Source organism: Haliotis rufescens, unplaced genomic scaffold (genome assembly GCF_023055435.1).
Source record: "Haliotis rufescens isolate VD_foot unplaced genomic scaffold, xgHalRufe1.0.p SCAF_1, whole genome shotgun sequence".
Classification (NCBI taxonomy): Eukaryota; Metazoa; Mollusca; class Gastropoda; order Lepetellida; family Haliotidae; genus Haliotis; species Haliotis rufescens.
In genome coordinates this window covers 74742993-74762039 of record NW_025963779.1, presented here as the reverse complement: position 1 = coordinate 74762039, position 19047 = coordinate 74742993, and the positions used below count along the sequence as shown (strand labels likewise).

General features: G+C 40.4%; 1 protein-coding gene across 1 annotated transcript in view; it reads right to left on the bottom strand.

Moving 5' to 3' along the window:
* Positions 1-2277: 2277 nt before the first annotated feature.
* LOC124146800 (P-selectin-like) overlaps positions 2278-19047 on the bottom strand; it is a 29730-nt gene continuing 12960 nt past the window's right edge. The window contains exons 2-11 of the mRNA XM_046517257.2: positions 13907-13997; positions 13177-13356; positions 8403-8582; positions 7844-8023; positions 7215-7360; positions 6171-6252; positions 5618-5758; positions 5380-5472; positions 4992-5165; positions 2278-3470 (exon numbers count right to left, since the gene is read on the bottom strand). Coding sequence (XP_046373213.2) covers positions 3394-3470; positions 4992-5165; positions 5380-5472; positions 5618-5758; positions 6171-6252; positions 7215-7360; positions 7844-8023; positions 8403-8582; positions 13177-13356; positions 13907-13997 — 1344 coding nt within the window. The 3' untranslated portion in view covers positions 2278-3393. The remainder of the gene's footprint in view (positions 3471-4991; positions 5166-5379; positions 5473-5617; positions 5759-6170; positions 6253-7214; positions 7361-7843; positions 8024-8402; positions 8583-13176; positions 13357-13906; positions 13998-19047) is intronic.

The following is a 19047-nucleotide window of genomic DNA, read 5'->3' as shown; positions in this document are numbered from 1 at the left end:
TACTGAATGTGTTATTCACTTACTGCCTCACTGAATGTGTTATTCATTTACTGCCTCACTGAATGTGTTTTTTACACACTGCCTCACTGAATGTGTTATTTACACACTGCCTCACTGAATGTGTTATTTACACACTGCCTCACTGAATGTGTTATTCACTTACTGCCTCACTGAATGTGTTATTTACACACTGCCTCACTGAATGTGTTATTCACTTACTGCCTCACTGAATGTGCTACTCACCTACTGCCTTACTGAATGTGTTATTCACTTACTGCCTTACTGAATGTGTTATTCACTTACTGCCTTACTGAATGTGCTATTCACTTACTGCCTCACTGAATGTGTTATTCACCTACACACTGCCTCATTGAATGTGTTATTAACTTACTGCCTCACTAAATGTGTTATTTACACACTGCCTCACTGAATGTGTTATTTACACACTGCCTCACTGAATGTGTTATTCACTTACTGCCTCACTAAATGTGTTATTTACACACTGCCTCACTGAATGTGTTATTTACACACTGCCTCACTGAATGTGTTATTCACTTACTGCCTTACTGAATGTGTTATTTACACACTGCCTCACTGAATGTGTTATTCACTTACTGCCTCACTGAATGTGCTACTCACTTACTGCCTTACTGAATGTGTTATTCACTTACTGCCTCACTGAATGTGTTATTCATTTACTGCCTCACTGAATGTGTTGTTCATTTACTGCCTCACTGAATGTGTTATTTACTAACTGCCTCAATGAATGTGCTATTCACTTACTGCCTTACTGAATGTGTTATTTACTTACTGCCTCACTGAATGTGTTATTTACTTACTGCCTCACTAAATGTGTTATTTACACACTGCCTCACTGAATGTGTTATTTACACACTGCCTCACTGAATGTGTTATTCACTTACTGCCTCACTAAATGTGTTATTTACTTACTGCCTCACTGAATGTGTTATTCACTTACTGCCTCACTGAATGTGTTTTTTACTTACACACTGCCTCAATGAATGTGCCATTTACTTACTGCCTTACTGAATGTGCTATTCACTTACTGCCTTGCTGAATGTGTTATTCTCTTACTGCCTTACTGAATGTGTTATTCACTTACTGCCTTACTGAATGTGTTATTCACTTACTGCCTTACTGAATGTGTTATTCACTTACTGCCTCACTGAATGTGTTATTCACCTACACACTGCCTCATTGAATGTATTATTCACTTACTGCCTCACTGAATGTGTTATTAACGTACTGCCTCACTAAATGTGTTATTTACACACTGCCTCACTGAATGTGTTATTTACACACTGCCTCAGTGAACATGTTATTCACTTACTCATTGCCTCAGTGAACGTGTTATTCACTTACATACTGCCTTACTGAATGTGTTATTCACTTACATACTGCCTTACTGAACGTGTTATTCACTTACTCATTGCCTCACTGAATGTGTTATTCACTTACACACTGCCTTACTGAATGTGTTATTCACTTACTCATCGCCTCAGTGAACGTGTTATTCACTTACATACTGCCTCACTGAATGTGTTTTTCACTTACACATTGCCTCAGTGAACGTGTTATTCACTTACTCATTGCCTTACTCACTGTGTTATTTACGAATTGCCTCAGTGTTTGTGTTTTTCACTGACCAACTCACTAACCACGTAAGTAGAGTTGAGTAATCGGTGTCAGTGTTGCGGGACTCTCAAAGAGTCGGGGTTTGTGCCACAACTGACCATAAATCCCCCTACAGTTGCAAACCAAACTTTACCGAAGACAACCTCAAACCCTTGTATTTCATGAGGATATTCAAGGCGGAAAAAATTACCCAGTGTAAACATAGCAATCTAGGTCATGAGTTTGGGAAATTTGTTACGATGAAGTAAATAGTAAGTAAAAGGCAAAAATAATTGTATCAATATCAGTAACTGATGATATCTTCTCTATGCATTCATTATGCAACTATATTCGGACTCTTTTCTTTTCAGAAATACTTTCGTGTTCTTCGGCGCTGCGATCCGCTTCGCAGAGTTACGCCCCTACGTGAGAGAGTGAGTGAGTATGGGTTTACGCCGCTTTTAGCAATATTCCAGCATTTATCACGGCGGGGGACACCAGAAATGGGCTTAACACATTGTACCCATGTGGGGAATCGAACCCGGGTTTTCGGCGTGACGAACGAACGCTTTAACCACAAGGCTTTCCCCACCGTCACACATCTCTAATTAAAAACACAAACAGCAGAATTGTACCTTCAGTGCTTTATAGGATCATGACGAATTTTGGTTTGAAAAAGCCTTATAGTTTGAGTGATTCTCACCCGTTCATATGCACGTTTTACCCTTTAAACCTCATGGCGAATTCATGATGATCAACATATTAGAGTGATTTATCCGGATTTAGCCATGTTGTGGTTGATATATGAACTTTATGATCTCTCGGCAGTTGACGTTAACGTTGAAGTCAGTGATGCACCACCACCGTTATCTACAGCCGATATAATGCTGGACTTGTCAGCGTTCAAGTTGTTCACAGTTGTAATTTCTGTATGGTTTAAGCTATCTTTTTGTGCTTTGGCCTAGAATGATGGCAATCTGACGTGAAGATGTGTACTTCAACCCTATCTATCTATCTATCTATCTATCTATCTTTCTATTGAGAGAGAGAGAGAGAGAGAGAGAGAGAGAGAGAGAGAGAGAGAGAGGGAGTGAGAGAGAGAGAAAAAAACCTACTGAAACGTCGCCTCAATTCTGATAAAGAAGTCATTTTTTTAGATACTGTTTATTCCATTTCCAAGTAAATCTTTATCAAGTGAGCAAAAAAATAAATTAAAATTAAAAGAATCAAGGTTGGAGACATAATAAAAATAAACTTGTGATGGAAGGTCCACATGTTTGAAGTAGACATTAATTAAACTTAATATGGATAAAATATTCCATGAACATTTCACTGGGCCAAAATCGAACAGTATATTTTGTGAATAAATATAAAATAAAGAAGTTGTTTATCTATAAGAACTTCTTCTTGTTCACTGATACATTGATATACAGTCATTTCGAATGAATGAGTTGTGGTGACTTTTTCAGTCTTATATGACAATATATTTTGAGAAAGCCTCAGTTGTGATAGAAAATGCAACGGTAAAGTCGAGCAACTGAACACATTATCTCAACCCATTTAGGTACAAATTGTGTTTCACAACTACTATTATACACTAAATGTTCCTTCGTTTGGTATTTCTTGTCCCCGTTAGAAAGGTGGTGGCAGCAAAATGAAGTTGCCACGCGGTGATGGGATCAGGGCATATATATCACAGATGATGCAAGATGTGTGATTGTCTCCATCCAGATCGCCGGGACTGACGTATTCCAAGCTTCATCGGCAACAAACGTACATCACCCTAGTTCTGTCGTCAGAAGTGTCCACATGGCACGTCGGCGTTCCGCTGTCATCTATGTAAGAACAGAATTCGTACATGCAAGTATCGACCCTGAAACTGTTGAATCATTTCATAGTACCAGATAAAAAGCATCACGGCTTGCTTCACCATCCATTCTGTTCTCATTGTGTCCACAGACAAAAACATGTATATTGCTGGTGACTCCAAGCTAGTAGCAGGGGCATACCAGTTGCTATGAAGAACAATTACATAAAATATTTCCATAAAACATAAGAATACTCAGAATATGTAATACGGTTTTTGATACAAATCTAAAGAAATGTTAAATGTGACTTGCAATGGAAACGTGTATCTTGGCATTTTATATGCCCCACCAGAAGGACCACCTTTGTAATCAGATGAAACATGTCCCCGGTGACACCAGGGGATTTCATGTCAACTCTCAGCAGACAGTAACAATAGTATACATTTAATTGGGGATCTCAAAGCAAGAACACGATTTTTACCAAACTTTATAGAAACAAACTCAAGGTTTATCGATCAAGGTATCATTCCCATTGACCTGTTGGATTATATGAATGATGTTGACAAAATACGCAGCATAGATATTCCACTTGAAAGGTCGGGATATGAGCAAGCCAACTTCTCACGATCGGTTGGTGAAACAACACACAAAGGTGTAAGCGTGGTGGACTGTGCTTTAGCAGGAACTAGTTTCGTCCTTCAACAGCAGATTTTGAAATCCACGATTTAGAGCCTTTGAAGGCATCCATTATCCTGTTGCTGTAATATTGTTAACTTTTTGATAAATCCCAAGGGGCAATCGCAAGGGCCAAGCTCATTTGAGGATACAAGCTCAGGACTTAGGACGAGGAATAGGACGCTTGCCACTGAATACGTCCGCGCTATGTCCATTAGTAAAGATGCTATACAATAAATTGAATCAGACCTGCAACATTTTAATTACTGTGACCAGTTTTATGTTACCAGAAAGGTAAATGACAAAGTAAGTAATGTGCTTCTTGCATCCGCGGGTAACGTATTTTGATAGGTTACTAAATGTAACACAGCCTGCGATGTGAAGGCGTATGAAGTCCTGGTTTGGTAAACAATGTAATATCTCTTGTAGAAGGTACTTTAAAGAAAATGAATTTTCAAATATCAGCAAACTTGCCAGAATAAATAACGCATAATGAATGTTAGTAAATGCTTTAAACATTTTCGTGTAAAATACTCAAAATACTGGTTTGTCCATATCCGTGCTCGTGGGTTTCACCGAAGTGGTAAACGTCTGAGACCTGTATCACTTCGGATTTTCCTCCTTCATTAAGCTGACACGCCGTGATATAACTGTAATACTGTTAAAAGCGGCGTTAAACCAAACTCACTCACTCACTCCTGCCCATCTGTTCCCACACTTCCCAAATTGGAACTCTCTAGACTTATGATCCATCCGTTCTCTCTGTGCCACATATACATACAACCCTGGTTATCAATGTAAAGGTTCTGCCTGCACTATACTCACTACTTTCATCACGTGAATGATCCCACTTGATGCTACCTTGTCACTGACCTTCAATATAGGAGCCTCGCTGTTTGTTCCATGCATTGTATCCTGCACAGCCAGTGAGTGTGGAGCCTGATGGACAAGTTGTCTTCATGAGGTTCCCGACAGGTCGAGGACTGAGTGTGTGCACGCTGCAGGAGAGACCCGGAGCCTGGCAGCAGGTGGCGTAGGAATACACCCCTACAACACGAACACGTTGGGGAACATTGTGGTAGAAATCCTTTGTTGACATGTTACCTATCGCCCCTGTTAATCGTTAATTAACACAGCACGATGAACACTTTTCAACTTCCACAACGCAAACACCAGAGTGTGCTGTACATTAACGTCTGCAGTCCTACATCACCGACAGTGTACAAGCTAAGTTATCATTGCGCTACAGTGTGTATGTTACCTGTGACAGAAAACGACCCTGTCGTTGCTCGGCAGAAGCTGTTGTCCATGTTAGTTCCGTCCAGACGGCCGTTCACTTGGTACGAGCTGCAGCCTTAGAAAGGAAGACACGAGACCAAGTCAAATAGTATATCGCCTCCAGATTTGCTGGTCAATGTAAATGCACGATTCACACCAAGACATTCACCTGACAATAAAGACATCTAACATGTCAGATGCTATCATTTTACACAGCTTACCTAATACCTGGAAGGATTGAAAGCATGTGGTTGAAACTGAATCCCCGTCCTTGTTTCCTGAAGGCCCATCTTTGAGGTACTCGCACTGGAGCCCGTCCTTCTTGCAGCATCTTGCCGAGGCATGGAGCGGAGAGGCTTTAGCTGCCCAGGAACAGACACAGACATTATCACACTTGTCATGACAGATGAGCTCCGGGGAGACGAGTGAACCACACGAAACAGTTAATACAGGACACATGTTGTAAAAAGGCGACAATGACGATAAGGATCATCGCACATTTGGTATTGATTCCATTTTATTAGAAGGTTTAATGAACGTACTTCCCCGTGAAGATCCGGGTTAGAACTGGTCTTCAGCATCCCATGCTTGTGGTAAGAACGGGATCAGGTGGTCAGGCTGACTGATTTGGTTGATGCATATCATCGTATCCTAGTTGCGTAGATAGACGCTCTTAATGTCAATCACTGGATTGTATTTATAGACCACAGTCATATAGATGGACTATAGAAGATGGAAGCGTTAATCAACAAACAAAGAAACAAATGAACTTACTTGTTTGTGTTGAGTCGATTTGGCAGAAAAGCTTCTTGTCAATCAATACAACTTTCACGCCATTGTTTTTCCCACTTGTTGACTGTAATCAATCAGAATAATTTGAAAAAGAATTGATATTGTCACTGCTTTATTCAGTTCTCCTTTGTATTCGCTCAACTTTGTAACTATTAGGGCTGTTGTGAATTTATGTTTTTGTCTGATTTAATGACAGAACAAATTGACCACAAAGGCGTCTTACGGGCGGAAACCCGCGAAGCCAATACAGCACGGGGTACGGGTGGCCCAGTCGTCGATCTCGCCTCGATTCGCTGTGTATCCCTTGAGCACGCCAGAAACCTATGATATTGAGTTCGAATCCGGGGTAGAATAGGTCTTCACCAACCCCTGCTTGACGTAAAAGGCGACTATGCTTATCGCCAAAGGCGACTAACGGGATTGGATTGTCAGACTCACTGACTTGGTTGATGCATGTCATTGTATCCCAATTGCGTGGATCGATGCTCATGATTTAAATCGCTGGATTGTCTGGTCCAGACTCGATTATTTACAGACCGACGTCATATAACTGATATATTGTTGAGTGCGGCGTTAAACAACAAACAAATACATAACGCGATCCCCTACAACAACAACAGGGATTGCGACGGACATTTAACCTGCCTCTGCGTACAATCTCAATGAGGCAGGTCACAGCAATTTCCTCAGCTGTGACGTCAGTGGTGTAAGCACGCAGATATTGGGCAACGCGACGTCGCAATGAACGTTTGTCGCCGCAAATCTGCACTCTCAATTCGTCCATGGGCAGGAGTTTGTTCAATTGTTTGTTTGTTCGATGTTAACGCCGCTGCTATATTCCAGCAGTCGCCTGTCTGTAAATAATGGAGTTAATCAAACAAGACAATTCAGCCTTCTACCGAGTGAGTGAGTTAAAGTATGTTCTCAGCCTCACCAGCGTTCCACCAATCGTGACAGTACATTGATATGTCCAGTCGACATCATAGCGATGAGCTCGACAGTAGAAGAAAAGACTGAGTGTTTTACCGCAGTTTTAGCAGAGCAGCCTGTCAGCATCTCATCGTCCTCACAGGACACCGACACTTCACTGCCTGCCGAGGACACCCTGTCTGTACAAGTCAACGTCGCCGGCCCTGCAGACAGCGTCTTCGTCGCGATCCAGTTGGGGATGACTGCAGATGTGTTCATTAACCAAAGAAACAGGTCAACAAGATCATGTGAAGCAAATGTGTCACTTAAAATCAGACATGGTGTTAAACATGCATAGTGACATAGGTATGTTTCATTCACAAAAGGGGGCACGGGTGGTCCAGTCGTCTAAGGCGCCGCGATTCGCTGTGCAGAGTTGCGTCCTTTGGCACACTAGAAACCTATGATTGTGGGTTCGAATCCCGGTTGTTTCTAGGTTTGTCAGCACCATACCCGTGCTCGTGGTTTTCACCAAAGTTGTAAACATCTGAGACCTGCATGACTTCGGGCGTTCCTCCCACATTAAGCAGACACGACGTGATATAACTGGAATACTGTTAAAAGCGGCGTTAAACACAACTCACTCACTCACTCTCTCATTCACACCATCAGGACCAAGATGTATGCTGTAAGGCCTACAATATTGCAGCATTTGTTCACGATATGCACGAAGAAGATTGATGTACCTTGGCAGTCCAGAGACGTCGATGACCATTGTCCATTCTCCAGACAGATGATTGTGTCGTTCCCGCCATGATTTCTGAACCCTGCATCACACGTGAACGTCACCGACGTGTTGAACGTGGTTGCTACAACGACGCTAGGATCTGCATTGCTCCTATCGACGGGGGTCTTGCAATCCACGACTACGAAGATAATTCAGTGAGGTTTGATATAATTGAAATTACTATTGTTCTTCAACAAAAACAGAAACAGAAACCTTTAATCGAATACCAAATACCAGAGAAGGAAAGAGTTCGTTCTGTTAAAGCTCTTGTTTATCGGGATTTGTCATCACAAATTCTATTGCATGTCCAAACATGTCTCCAGGACCAAACTCACTGGATCCACAACTGAAGTTTCAGAGTATTATGTTAAAGTAATTTGGCGTGCCACAAATTAAACATCATGATTAAAACATAAAATCTTTTCCAGTGCAAGTATGGGCCTTTGTGCCTTTGTCTGGGGCTCTGTATTTTTTTTGGAAACGTCAACCTTATAGATGCCTACATCACCAATACTCACGCTGACAGACTTGGGTTGGAGTCGACCAGATGGCGGTGTCCTGGCAGACGCTGTCACCAGTCCCCGTTGTCGAGGTGTAGCCGACATTGCAGCTGTACATGACGTTGCTGTTGAAGTCGGTGCTTGTCACTTGACCCACAGACTGATTATGGAGAGCTGGTGGCATTCCACAGTCAACAGCTAGACGCGTTTGATGGCAGTATGCAAAGCAAATATGTTAATTAACGATTTTGTTTTAGAAAAAGACGGGATTCCTTCAAATATATCGGCATTAAGGGAAGCTTGCTGACGGACAAGATCTAAATTTAGTTCAAATTCAGATACGATATTTATTGATATAATGTTTTATTATACACCTGTGGATAAGAAATCCATTCGAGATAACTTGTATCAAACATATGTGTAAGATCGAATTCCAGGTCCGTGATTGGCTCTTTGTTGTTCCATGGTGATGAAGGTCATATTTTGACGGACAACTTTCCAAATTGTAATTCACTCGTGCTACCGTCGATTTCACCAATGTCTGTGTCGAAACGTTATAGTTTTAGAGTGTTGATAATTTCCCTTGGTCTTTTCTAGTTTGCATTATCATCATCGCCTTGATTATCTATAGATATGGCGGAAACTTTTATTGTGGAGGGACACACTAGGTATGGGTAGTGAGCAGTAGGCACACGCGACCATTGTGTTATGTATTTATGCGCCACTGTCACCTTGAGTGTAGAGAAAATATGAATCAACTCGTTGTAAGATAAATGGTATTTGACAACCACGAGTGTAGTAATCTCTACATATCATTGCAGGCAGAGAAATATGTCGCCATTGTATTTTATGTGTCTAAAACCTCCGCCTTTCTGTAACATGAGACATTTTCATGTATTGAAACAAAAAATGTGCACATACTGGGAACGTACTTTATGTGTAATGTTTTTTTTCTAGTTACCTCTACAGGATTCATAAGTCATAAGTCTCATCGATTCTCACTCATTCATTTTATAATAGCAAGATTTGCAAGCATTTGCACATGGAATTTGTCACGAATATCAAGTTTAATTGGTGTATTGTAATACCAACAAAAAATTAATCAAAGTCCAGTGGACGATGTGCATATAGACATAGAGTATAAAATTTAATAAATTATGAAAAATACCCAACGAGAATTAAAGATATTTTTAATCAGTTCGGCTGTCGCAGAATGTTATAAGAAGCAGATATCCCAGTCACCACATAATGATACAACAGGGGACTGCGTGTTTCCAGGGTAACCCACTGGGATGATATGTGTTTTATTCTTCTTGTTTTTTGTGAAACATTAACGGCCTTGACATGCGACAATGTGTAGTTTACACCTACCTAAAGGTAATGCAACATTAACCCTGAGCATATAACTTCATGTACAGACACAATATATTGTGCCTATTGCTATTTGAGGCAGTGTTGTGAACTGGCACGCCTTACTTTCAAAATGCACGATGCAGAGTACCACAAAGGCTAAAAAGTACAAAAGATAGAAACTTTATCATAGTTTCAAATCACTCTAGTTTTAAAAACCTCGCAAGATAGCTGCATGTCGTACAATAAATTGAAAAGGTCAAAATCTAAACGAGATCAACAATTAAAATGACAAGTCTTTGGAAGGCATTTAGAAGTGATACATATAAGGACGAGAATTTATGGATGTCACCTTCAATATTATGAAGAACACACCGTTTCGGAGTGTATGCTTACTCGTTTATCAGGTGAATGAATGATATGAAGCAGAGAGCATATATATATATGAACATGTAAGAACACCAAAAATAATACGATAACAAAGGTGGAAACTCAACAAGGGAAGCCAACACATAATTGTCGCCGAGAGGTGATAAGGAACAGAACATGGAAGCCAACACTTTACAGTAATTAACGCTGAGATTTATGGGCAACTTGAAACAAACCAGGACATGTACTCCGAAACGTTGTGTTCATCATTATAAAGAAGTTGACATCCGTAAATTCTCTCCTTATTTAAAATGAGAGTCATATAACATCCGATATTGGCATGATAGTTGCCCGAATTGAGGTAGGGTAGCAAAACAAGCTTTCAAGGTAATGGACAAATTAAAAGGCACACACATCAAAACTCCCTCAAGTTCAATGACACCTGACATTAATAGCGTCTATTACAAACCCCCTGCTTTAAAACACGCAAAAACTCAGCCCCACAGGAAAAGTCAGTCGTCTGATGACGTCAAGTTCCGTACTATTCGGGCTGTATGGGGTCTGGCCTTGTCATGTTGATAAAGGACACCACGTGGCAGCTGTTGTCGAAATGCTTAGACAATCGGACGAAAAATGTCATCCATGTCACGCTGGGCTGTCAATTTTGGCCAACGTTTTGGCCAAATGGCCTTGTTTTGACTTTGCCGATCCGAGCAGAAGTCCTTTTCATATGCATATTGAAACAGATCAGCAATCGGAGGAGTACAATTGGTGCACATTGGTGTACGTGCCGCTTGCCTAAATGTCTTACCAATGCCGTATCAATGAGAAAGTCCAGCATGTCACATATTATTTTCTCAGTAAACATCAGATGGCATTTGCTTTCATTTTTGACAAATTGACCTGAACCTCTGAAGATAGATGTCACTGTATCTGTAAATAAAGGGACATAACCCTTTCCATATCCAACAGACATCTCTAGCAGAGTCGATTGTACAATACCGTCTATATCATGAGCATGTTTTTATGACTCACTATCAAATAGTACATGATACCAGGTGTTCGCGAAAAGGTGAGCGTATCCTGTTCCACTGATGGCACCCGGTAGCATTATTTCTAGACAAGTTAGCTATATAAATGATTTCATCGTATAGAAACATGTTGTGCTATATGCAATATCAGTATTTGATTTTTGTTATCGAAAACATGTTTATATTCCACTAATCTGAATAAAATTGATCCTGGCTCCATATGTTTGTATCTACATTAAATAAAATAAACATCTTTTCAATTCGCAATTAAACCTTTCTTTTTAAACCTTAATTAACGTTTATCGGAATAGTTTGAGACAAATTCCATATGCTTCAGTCGGATAACGGCCCACATTGGTTGTATACTGTATACAGCTGGTTGTCATGCTTAACTATGGCATACAATGAAAGTATTGATATTCCTTACTCAGTTTACAGTGTTGGCATCATGAATGATTTATAGTTCGAAGTCGTCATTTTGTCTCAAAGCACGCTGCACCTTCGCTTCCAGTCTTTTACAGACGCGGTATTGAAAACAAACGAACTTTTATATGAAATTATTGGCGATTCTCATAAATAAATACACTTTGATTCTTCTTGGATATATTCGAAGGAAAGTATAATCTCTTAAAGTTCACTGCAACAAACAATGGGGGTGAGGGGACCGGGGGCCAATCGGCCCTCCTGACCCCCTGCAACAACGAACCTACTCCAATGCAACAACGTACAACGAATTTGTTTTCTGTTATGTAGTGATGTTTATGTATCTAGTTTGTTTTATTTACTTGTTACATGTGGTATTTTCAATCTTAGTGTTACTAAAAACTTACAAAACTGAAGACTTTTTATATTTACATGGACACTGCAGTGGTGTTTACTTACACTGTAGTGATGTTTACCTGTACACTGTAGTGATGTTTACCTGTAAACTATAGTGATCTTTACTGTACACTATAAAGATGTTTACCTGTACACTGTAGTGATGTTTACCTGTACACTGTAGTGATCTTTCCTGTACACTTTATAGATGTTTACCTGTACACTGTAGTGATGTTTACCTGTACACTGTAGTGATGTTTACCTGTACACTGTAGTGGTGTTTGCCTGTACACTGTAGTGGTGTTTATCTGTACACTGTAGTGGTGTTTACCTGTACACTGTAGTGGTGTTTGCCTGTACACTGTAGTGGTGTTTATCTGTACACTGTAGTGGTGTTTACCTGTACACTGTAGTGGTGTTTGCCTGTACACTGTAGTGGTGTTTACCTGTACACTGTAGTGATCTTTACTGTACACTATAAAGATGTTTACCTGTACATTGTAGTGATGTTTACCTGTACACTGTAGTGGTGTTTGCCTGTACACTGTAGTGGTGTTTATCTGTACACTGTAGTGGTGTTTACCTGTACACTGTAGTGGTGTTTGCCTGTACACTGTAGTGGTGTTTACCTGTACACTGTAGTGATCTTTACTGTACACTATATAGATGTTTACCTGTACATTGTAGTGATGTTTACCTGTACACTGTAGTGATCTTTCCTGTACACTTTATAGATGTTTACCTGTACACTGTAGTGATGTTTACCTGTACACTGTAGTGATGTTTACCTGTACACTGTAGTGGTGTTTGCCTGTACACTGTAGTGGTGTTTACCTGTACACTGTAGTGGTGTTTGCCTGTACACTGTAGTGGTGTTTACCTGTACATTGTAGTGATCTTTACTGTACACTTTATAGATGTTTACCTGTACACTGTAGTGATGTTTACCTGTACACTGTAGTGATGTTTACCTGTACACTGTAGTGGTGTTTATCTGTACACTGTAGTGGTGTTTACCTGTACACTGTAGTGGTGTTTGCCTGTACACTGTAGTGGTGTTTACCTGTACATTGTAGTGATCTTTACTGTACACTATATAGATGTTTACCTGTACATTGTAGTGATGTTTACCTGTACACTGTAGTGGTGTTTGCCTGTACACTGTAGTGGTGTTTACCTGTACACTGTAGTGGTGTTTACCTGTACACTGTAGTGGTGTTTACCTGCACACTTTAGTGTTGGAGATGACCACTGTCCAGTGTTCTGACACACAACGACCCCGCTGCCCCCGGCTGTGTTGTAGCCCGTCATGCACGTGTACACAGACGCTGCTCCCAAGGAGGCTACGCTCGTGTCTGACACTGTCAAAGTACGTCGTGGTGGAGGTCGACCGCAATCTGGTCCTGGGAATGTTGTCATCGTTACTATATTTTATACCTGGGTCAGTACTATCAGGCTCAACATAATAAGACAGACAAAATGCTGAATTGTTTTGAATCTCATAATGAAGCAAACGCTTCCAACTCTATACAGAAGATTCAACGATTCTGTCAACTGTATGCAACAATGGGAGTCTGATTGTGTAACTATTGTACTCATCGTTATACTCTTAAATCATAAACATCATCACCATAATCAGAGATGGCATTGGACGAATCCTTTGTTTTACTATGCATGCGTCCAAATGTACGCCATGATGCACATTTAATTATCATTTTTGTTAATATTCGTTGTTTCAATTGTCACATGGCAATGTATTTGATTTTTCTCGAGGTGTTCGAGAACAGGGTCCGTTGTTTACGTCACACGGAATCAATAGAAAACATATGCAAAATCCTAAATTATACGTAGCATCGTGGTTGGTAGTCTACTATCACAGACTAGAGTGCACCACAAATAAGATCATACAAGTTTGCTATTAATGTCCACAAATGAGTCCTAACACCGACTCACCGGAGACACACATGAAGTTGTTCCCCGACTCCAGGTGAACACAGACGTGGCCCTCTGTACAGGGGCGAGCTTCACACGGGCTCGGGAACATCTGCAGTGAGACGCACTAATATTAATGAGTAAGTGAATGAGTTGGGTTTAACCCCAGTTTGAACAGTATTCCATTTATATCACGACGTGTCAGCATAATGTGGGAGAAAAGTCCGAAGTGATGCAGGTCTCTGACGTTAACCACTTGGGTGAAATCCACGAGCACGGGTATGGTGCTGACAAACCTAGAAACATAATCGGGGCGAAGGAGACTCAACTCAGCACAGCTAATTGCGGTGCCTTAGGCGATTAATATTTGTCAGATTATGACATCTTTTGCGCATCTATGGTATAATTTCTGTACGTACATCGGCCTAGTTTGATCCACGAGGCTTATGAGCTATGACAGGTTACATGTTTAACTACCGATTTTAATCGGTTCCTTTGACAAGCGGTCCTTGGGTACTTGGGACCAACTCTGTACTAGAATTGTTATCGGGGTTTTCATTTCGAATAAAAGCCTCGGCGATTTAGTGGATGCTACTTTTGTACATCAGTGTGGAACGAAATTGAATAAGGCCAAACGTTCTTGAAAATACTACAATTAAAACCTGCTGATTACTTGTTTTTTCGAACTAACGACCTGTTTTTCTATCTAGAAATATGAACACAAAACAGATATAACAAAAACAATTAAAGTAAAAAAAAAGAAGTAAGACCAAAAGTGAGCCATCTCAGACCACATCATCAACTGTTCAAATCAGAAGATCATGGACAATGTACAAATCCTATCAAACAATGTCAATGACTTCACAAAACTAAACTAGCAGAAGAAGGTCAAATCCGCCGACACAAGACGTCAATCAACAGGATCAAGGATACTTCATCCCGTCTGCCTTCAAAGAATTGATAAATGTATAGAACACACCAGCTTTCATCTCTCATCTGTATAATTATACCCCGTAAATCTCTTTCACTCATACCCTTATGTTGTTTTTGTTAATCCCTATTAGACCCTGAACTGTCTTTCTTCACCCTTGCTTGACAAATGTAAAAGGATCTATAACGAAACGTCGCATCATAAAGAATAACGAAGTTGCCATCTATAAAATATCGTGTGTTTACTGTTGCTAACCATCTGCAAAAAATACCAGTTAAACGCTTGGCTTTTGAGAATTGAAATCGATTTTTTTCTGTTTATGAAACACTTGATCGACACAGGATCTAAGTGCATCACTTAGCGTTAAAGCAGGGATTCGTGACTAATAATGCAACTTTCATCTTAGAAATAGGATTTAGTATCTTCTGTATGGAACAGGGCTTCATGATTGATGGATTTACGACAGAAGTCTTTCGAACCCATTCGAACCCTCAGATCTATTAACAAACTTCAAATTTTCAAATTAAAGTCTTTCGGGTACACTGTTCTATTCCAAATGACCGTCCCTGTGCTTAAGTGGTAGAGCGTCCGCCCGGAGAGCGGAAGGTCCGGGGTTCGATCCCCGGCCGCGTCATTATAAAAAGACGTTAAAAGATGGTACTTGTTGTTACCCTGCCTGTCGCTCGGCATTAAGGGGCTAAAACAAGGACTGGTCGGCTCGGAGTCAGTGTACAGTGTCTGAGTGGTGTATTCATGTTAAACTGTGGCATGGTGTCTCAGTGGGCTAGCACTATAAATCGGCATCGGTCCGGACTAGTACGAGCAGCCACACACACACACACACACACACACACACACACACACACACACACACACACACACACACACACACACACACACACACACACACACACACACACACACACACACACACACACACACACACACACACACACACACACACACACGTGCATGCACGTCGCTATAAAAGTGCAATAATCGTGGAAGCGACGTTAAACCCACTTTCACCTCACATCACCTATTCCTCCTCAGCACAACCGTCATGGAATTCTTTACCTTCCGTTTGTTTCTTCCCTCCAAGCCTTCAAATCATAATTGAAAAACATATCTCTTCAGAAAAGTGTACCGCACAGCTCCTATGTTGGACTTTGATCAACTACCGCGTATGTGGATGTTACGTTTCAAGACCGTGACAAGTGGACTATTTGATGTAAAGTTCGCGAAGAACAATGCATCTGTACGCGACACTGGTTGTATCGGTTTGTGTTAGTAGTTGTGTAAATAGTTATGTCGGATCGTGTCTGAAGTTCTGTCTGCTCGTGTAATAGTTGTGACTGTTTGTGTAAGATGTTGTGTCGGCTTGTGTAAGTAGTTGTGTGGTTTTGTGTAAGTATTTGTGCGGTCTAGTGTAAGTAGTTGTGTGGGCTTGTGTAAGTAGTTGTGCGGTTTTGTGTAAGTAGTTGTGTGGGCTTGTGTAAGTAGTTGTTCGGTCTAGTGTAAGGAGTTGTGCAGTCTTGTGTAAGTAGTTGTGTGGGCTTGTGTAAGTAGTTGTGTCGGCTTGTGTAAGTAGTTGTGTGGGCTTGTGTAATTAGGTTTTTCGGCTTGTGTAAGTAGTTGTGTGGGCTTGTGTAAGTAGTTGTGTGGGCTTGTGTAAGTAGTTGTGTGGGCTTGTGTAATTAGGTTTTTCGGCTTGTGTAAGTATTTGTGTGGGCTTGTGTAAGGAGTTGTGCGGTCTTGTGTAAGGAGTTGTGTGGGCTTGTGTAAGTAGTTATGTAGGTTTGTGTAAGTAGTTGTGTCGGCTTGTGTAAGTAGTTGTGTGGGCTTGTGTAATTAGGTTTTTCGGCTTGTGTAAGTAGTTGTGTCGGCTTGTGTAAGGAGTTGTGCGGTCTTGTGTGAGTAGTTGTGTGGGCTTGTGTAAGTAGGATTTTCGGCTTGTGTAAGTAGTTGTGTGGGCTTGTGTAAGTAGTTGTGTGGGCTTGTGTAAGTAGTTGTGTGGGCTTGTGTAAGTAGGATTTTCGGCTTGTGTAAGTAGTTGTGTGGGCTTGTGTAAGTAGTTGTGCGGTCTTGTGTAAGTAGTTGTGTGGGCTTGTGTAAGTAGTTGTGGGGTTTTGTGTTAGTAGTTGTGTGGCCTTGTGTAAGTAGTTGTGTGAGCTTGTGTAAGTAGTTGTGCAGTCTTGTGTAAGTAGTTGTGTGGCCTAGTGTTAGGAGTTGTGTGGTCTTGTGTAAGTAGTTGAGTGAGCTTGTGTAAGTAGTTGTGTGGGCTTGTGTAAGTAGTTGTGTGAGCTTGTGTTAGTAGTTGTGTGGGCTTGTGTTAGTAGTTGTGCGGTCTAGTGTTAGGAGTTGTGTGGTCTTGTGTAAGTAGTTGTGTGAGCTTGTGTAAAACGTTGTGTGGGCTTGTGTTAGTAGTTGTGCGGTCTAGTGTAAGGAGTTGTGTGGTCTTGTGTAAGTAGTTGTGTGAGCTTGTGTAAGTAGTTGTGTGAGCTTGTGTTAGTAGTTGTGCGGTCTAGTGTTAGGAGTTGTGTGGTCTCGTGTAAGTAGTTGTGTGAGCTTGTGTAAAACGTTGTGCGGTCTAGTGCAAGTAGTTGTGCGGTCTAGTGTAAGGAGTTGTGTGGTCTTGTGTAAGTAGTTGTGTGAGCTTGTGTAAGTAGTTGTGCAGTCTTGTGTCAGTAGTTGTGCGGTCTAAGACTGGCGAAGACTGACTCATGGGCAGGCCCATGGGCGGGAATATGTTCCTTTACTCAAAACTCATGTTTTTGTTTCGCAAATACATTAAATGTAGTCATTCAAGTATCATGACACAAAATTTAACTCATTTTAACTTAATTCAGCTATTTTATAGCGATATTGAAATATTTCGCCCATGGGCGTGAAAAAGGTTTGGCCCATGGGCGAGAATATGTTCCTTTACTTAAAACTCTTGTTTTTGTTTCGCAAATACATTAAATGTAGTCATTCAAGTATCATGACACAAAATGTAACTCATTTTAACTTAATTTAACTATTTTATAGCGATATTGAAATATTTCGCCCATGGGCGAGAAAAAGGTTTGGCCCATGGGCAGGCCCATGGGCGAGAATATGTTCCTTTACTTAAAACTCATGTTTTTGTTTCGCAAATACATTAAATGTATTCATTCAAGTATCAAGACACAAAATTTAACTCATTTTAACTTAATTCAACTATTTTATAGCGATATTGAAATATTTCGCCCATGGGCGAGAAAAAGGTTTGGCCCATGGGCAGGCCCATGGGCGAGAATATGTTCCTTTACTTAAAACTCATGTTTTTGTTTCGCAAATACATTAAATGTATTCATTCAAGTATCAAGACACAAAATTTAACTCATTTTAACTTAATTCAACTATTTTATAGCGATATTGAAATATTTCGCCCATGGGCGAGAAAAAGGTTTGGCCCATGGGCGAGAATATTTTCCTTTACTCAAAACTTATGTTTTTGTTTCGCAAATACATGCAGGTGTTCTTACCATTTTCATGGCACATAATGTTACTCAATTTTACTTAATTCAACTATGTTATAGCGTTTTTGAAATAATTCACCCATGGGCGAGAAAAGGTTTTGCCCATGGGCAGGCGCATGGGCGAGAATATTTCCCTTTGCTCAAAACTTGTGTTTTAGTGTCGCATATACATAGTTCTCAGAAGTTTCATGTCACATAATTTAACAAATTTTAACTTAATTCAACTATTTTACGGCGTTATTAAGATATTTCGCCCATGTTTTCGTCAGTCCCTTTAAAGCATCAACTAACTGTGTGCAAAGTATACTGTATCATGTGAAATATACTTTATATTATATCATTACATTACTATTTAAAAAGGGCATTTGGTTGGATGTTTCCTTTATAGAAGTTCTACAAATTTCACATTTTTTACATATTGTAGCGATCTTTAATGAATCCGGCCTTACCTCTCAAAACGTTTTGACAGTTTATGGTACGAATTCATGTGCGTGTACTCCAATTCATTGGAGTTATTTTCCACAACATTAAAGTTTAGTTAGTTTCTTTTTCATTTCCCATTCATGTCCGTTGATACATCACGAAATCTCGAAATAATTATTTAATTATATGCGGTGTCGAACTGACCAATGGGAATTATATTTCCAGGCGATTGAGGAAAACTTGAGTGAATATTATAACACTAAAGCAACTTTTAAATGCATTGCCACTTTTGGTATGAAAATGCT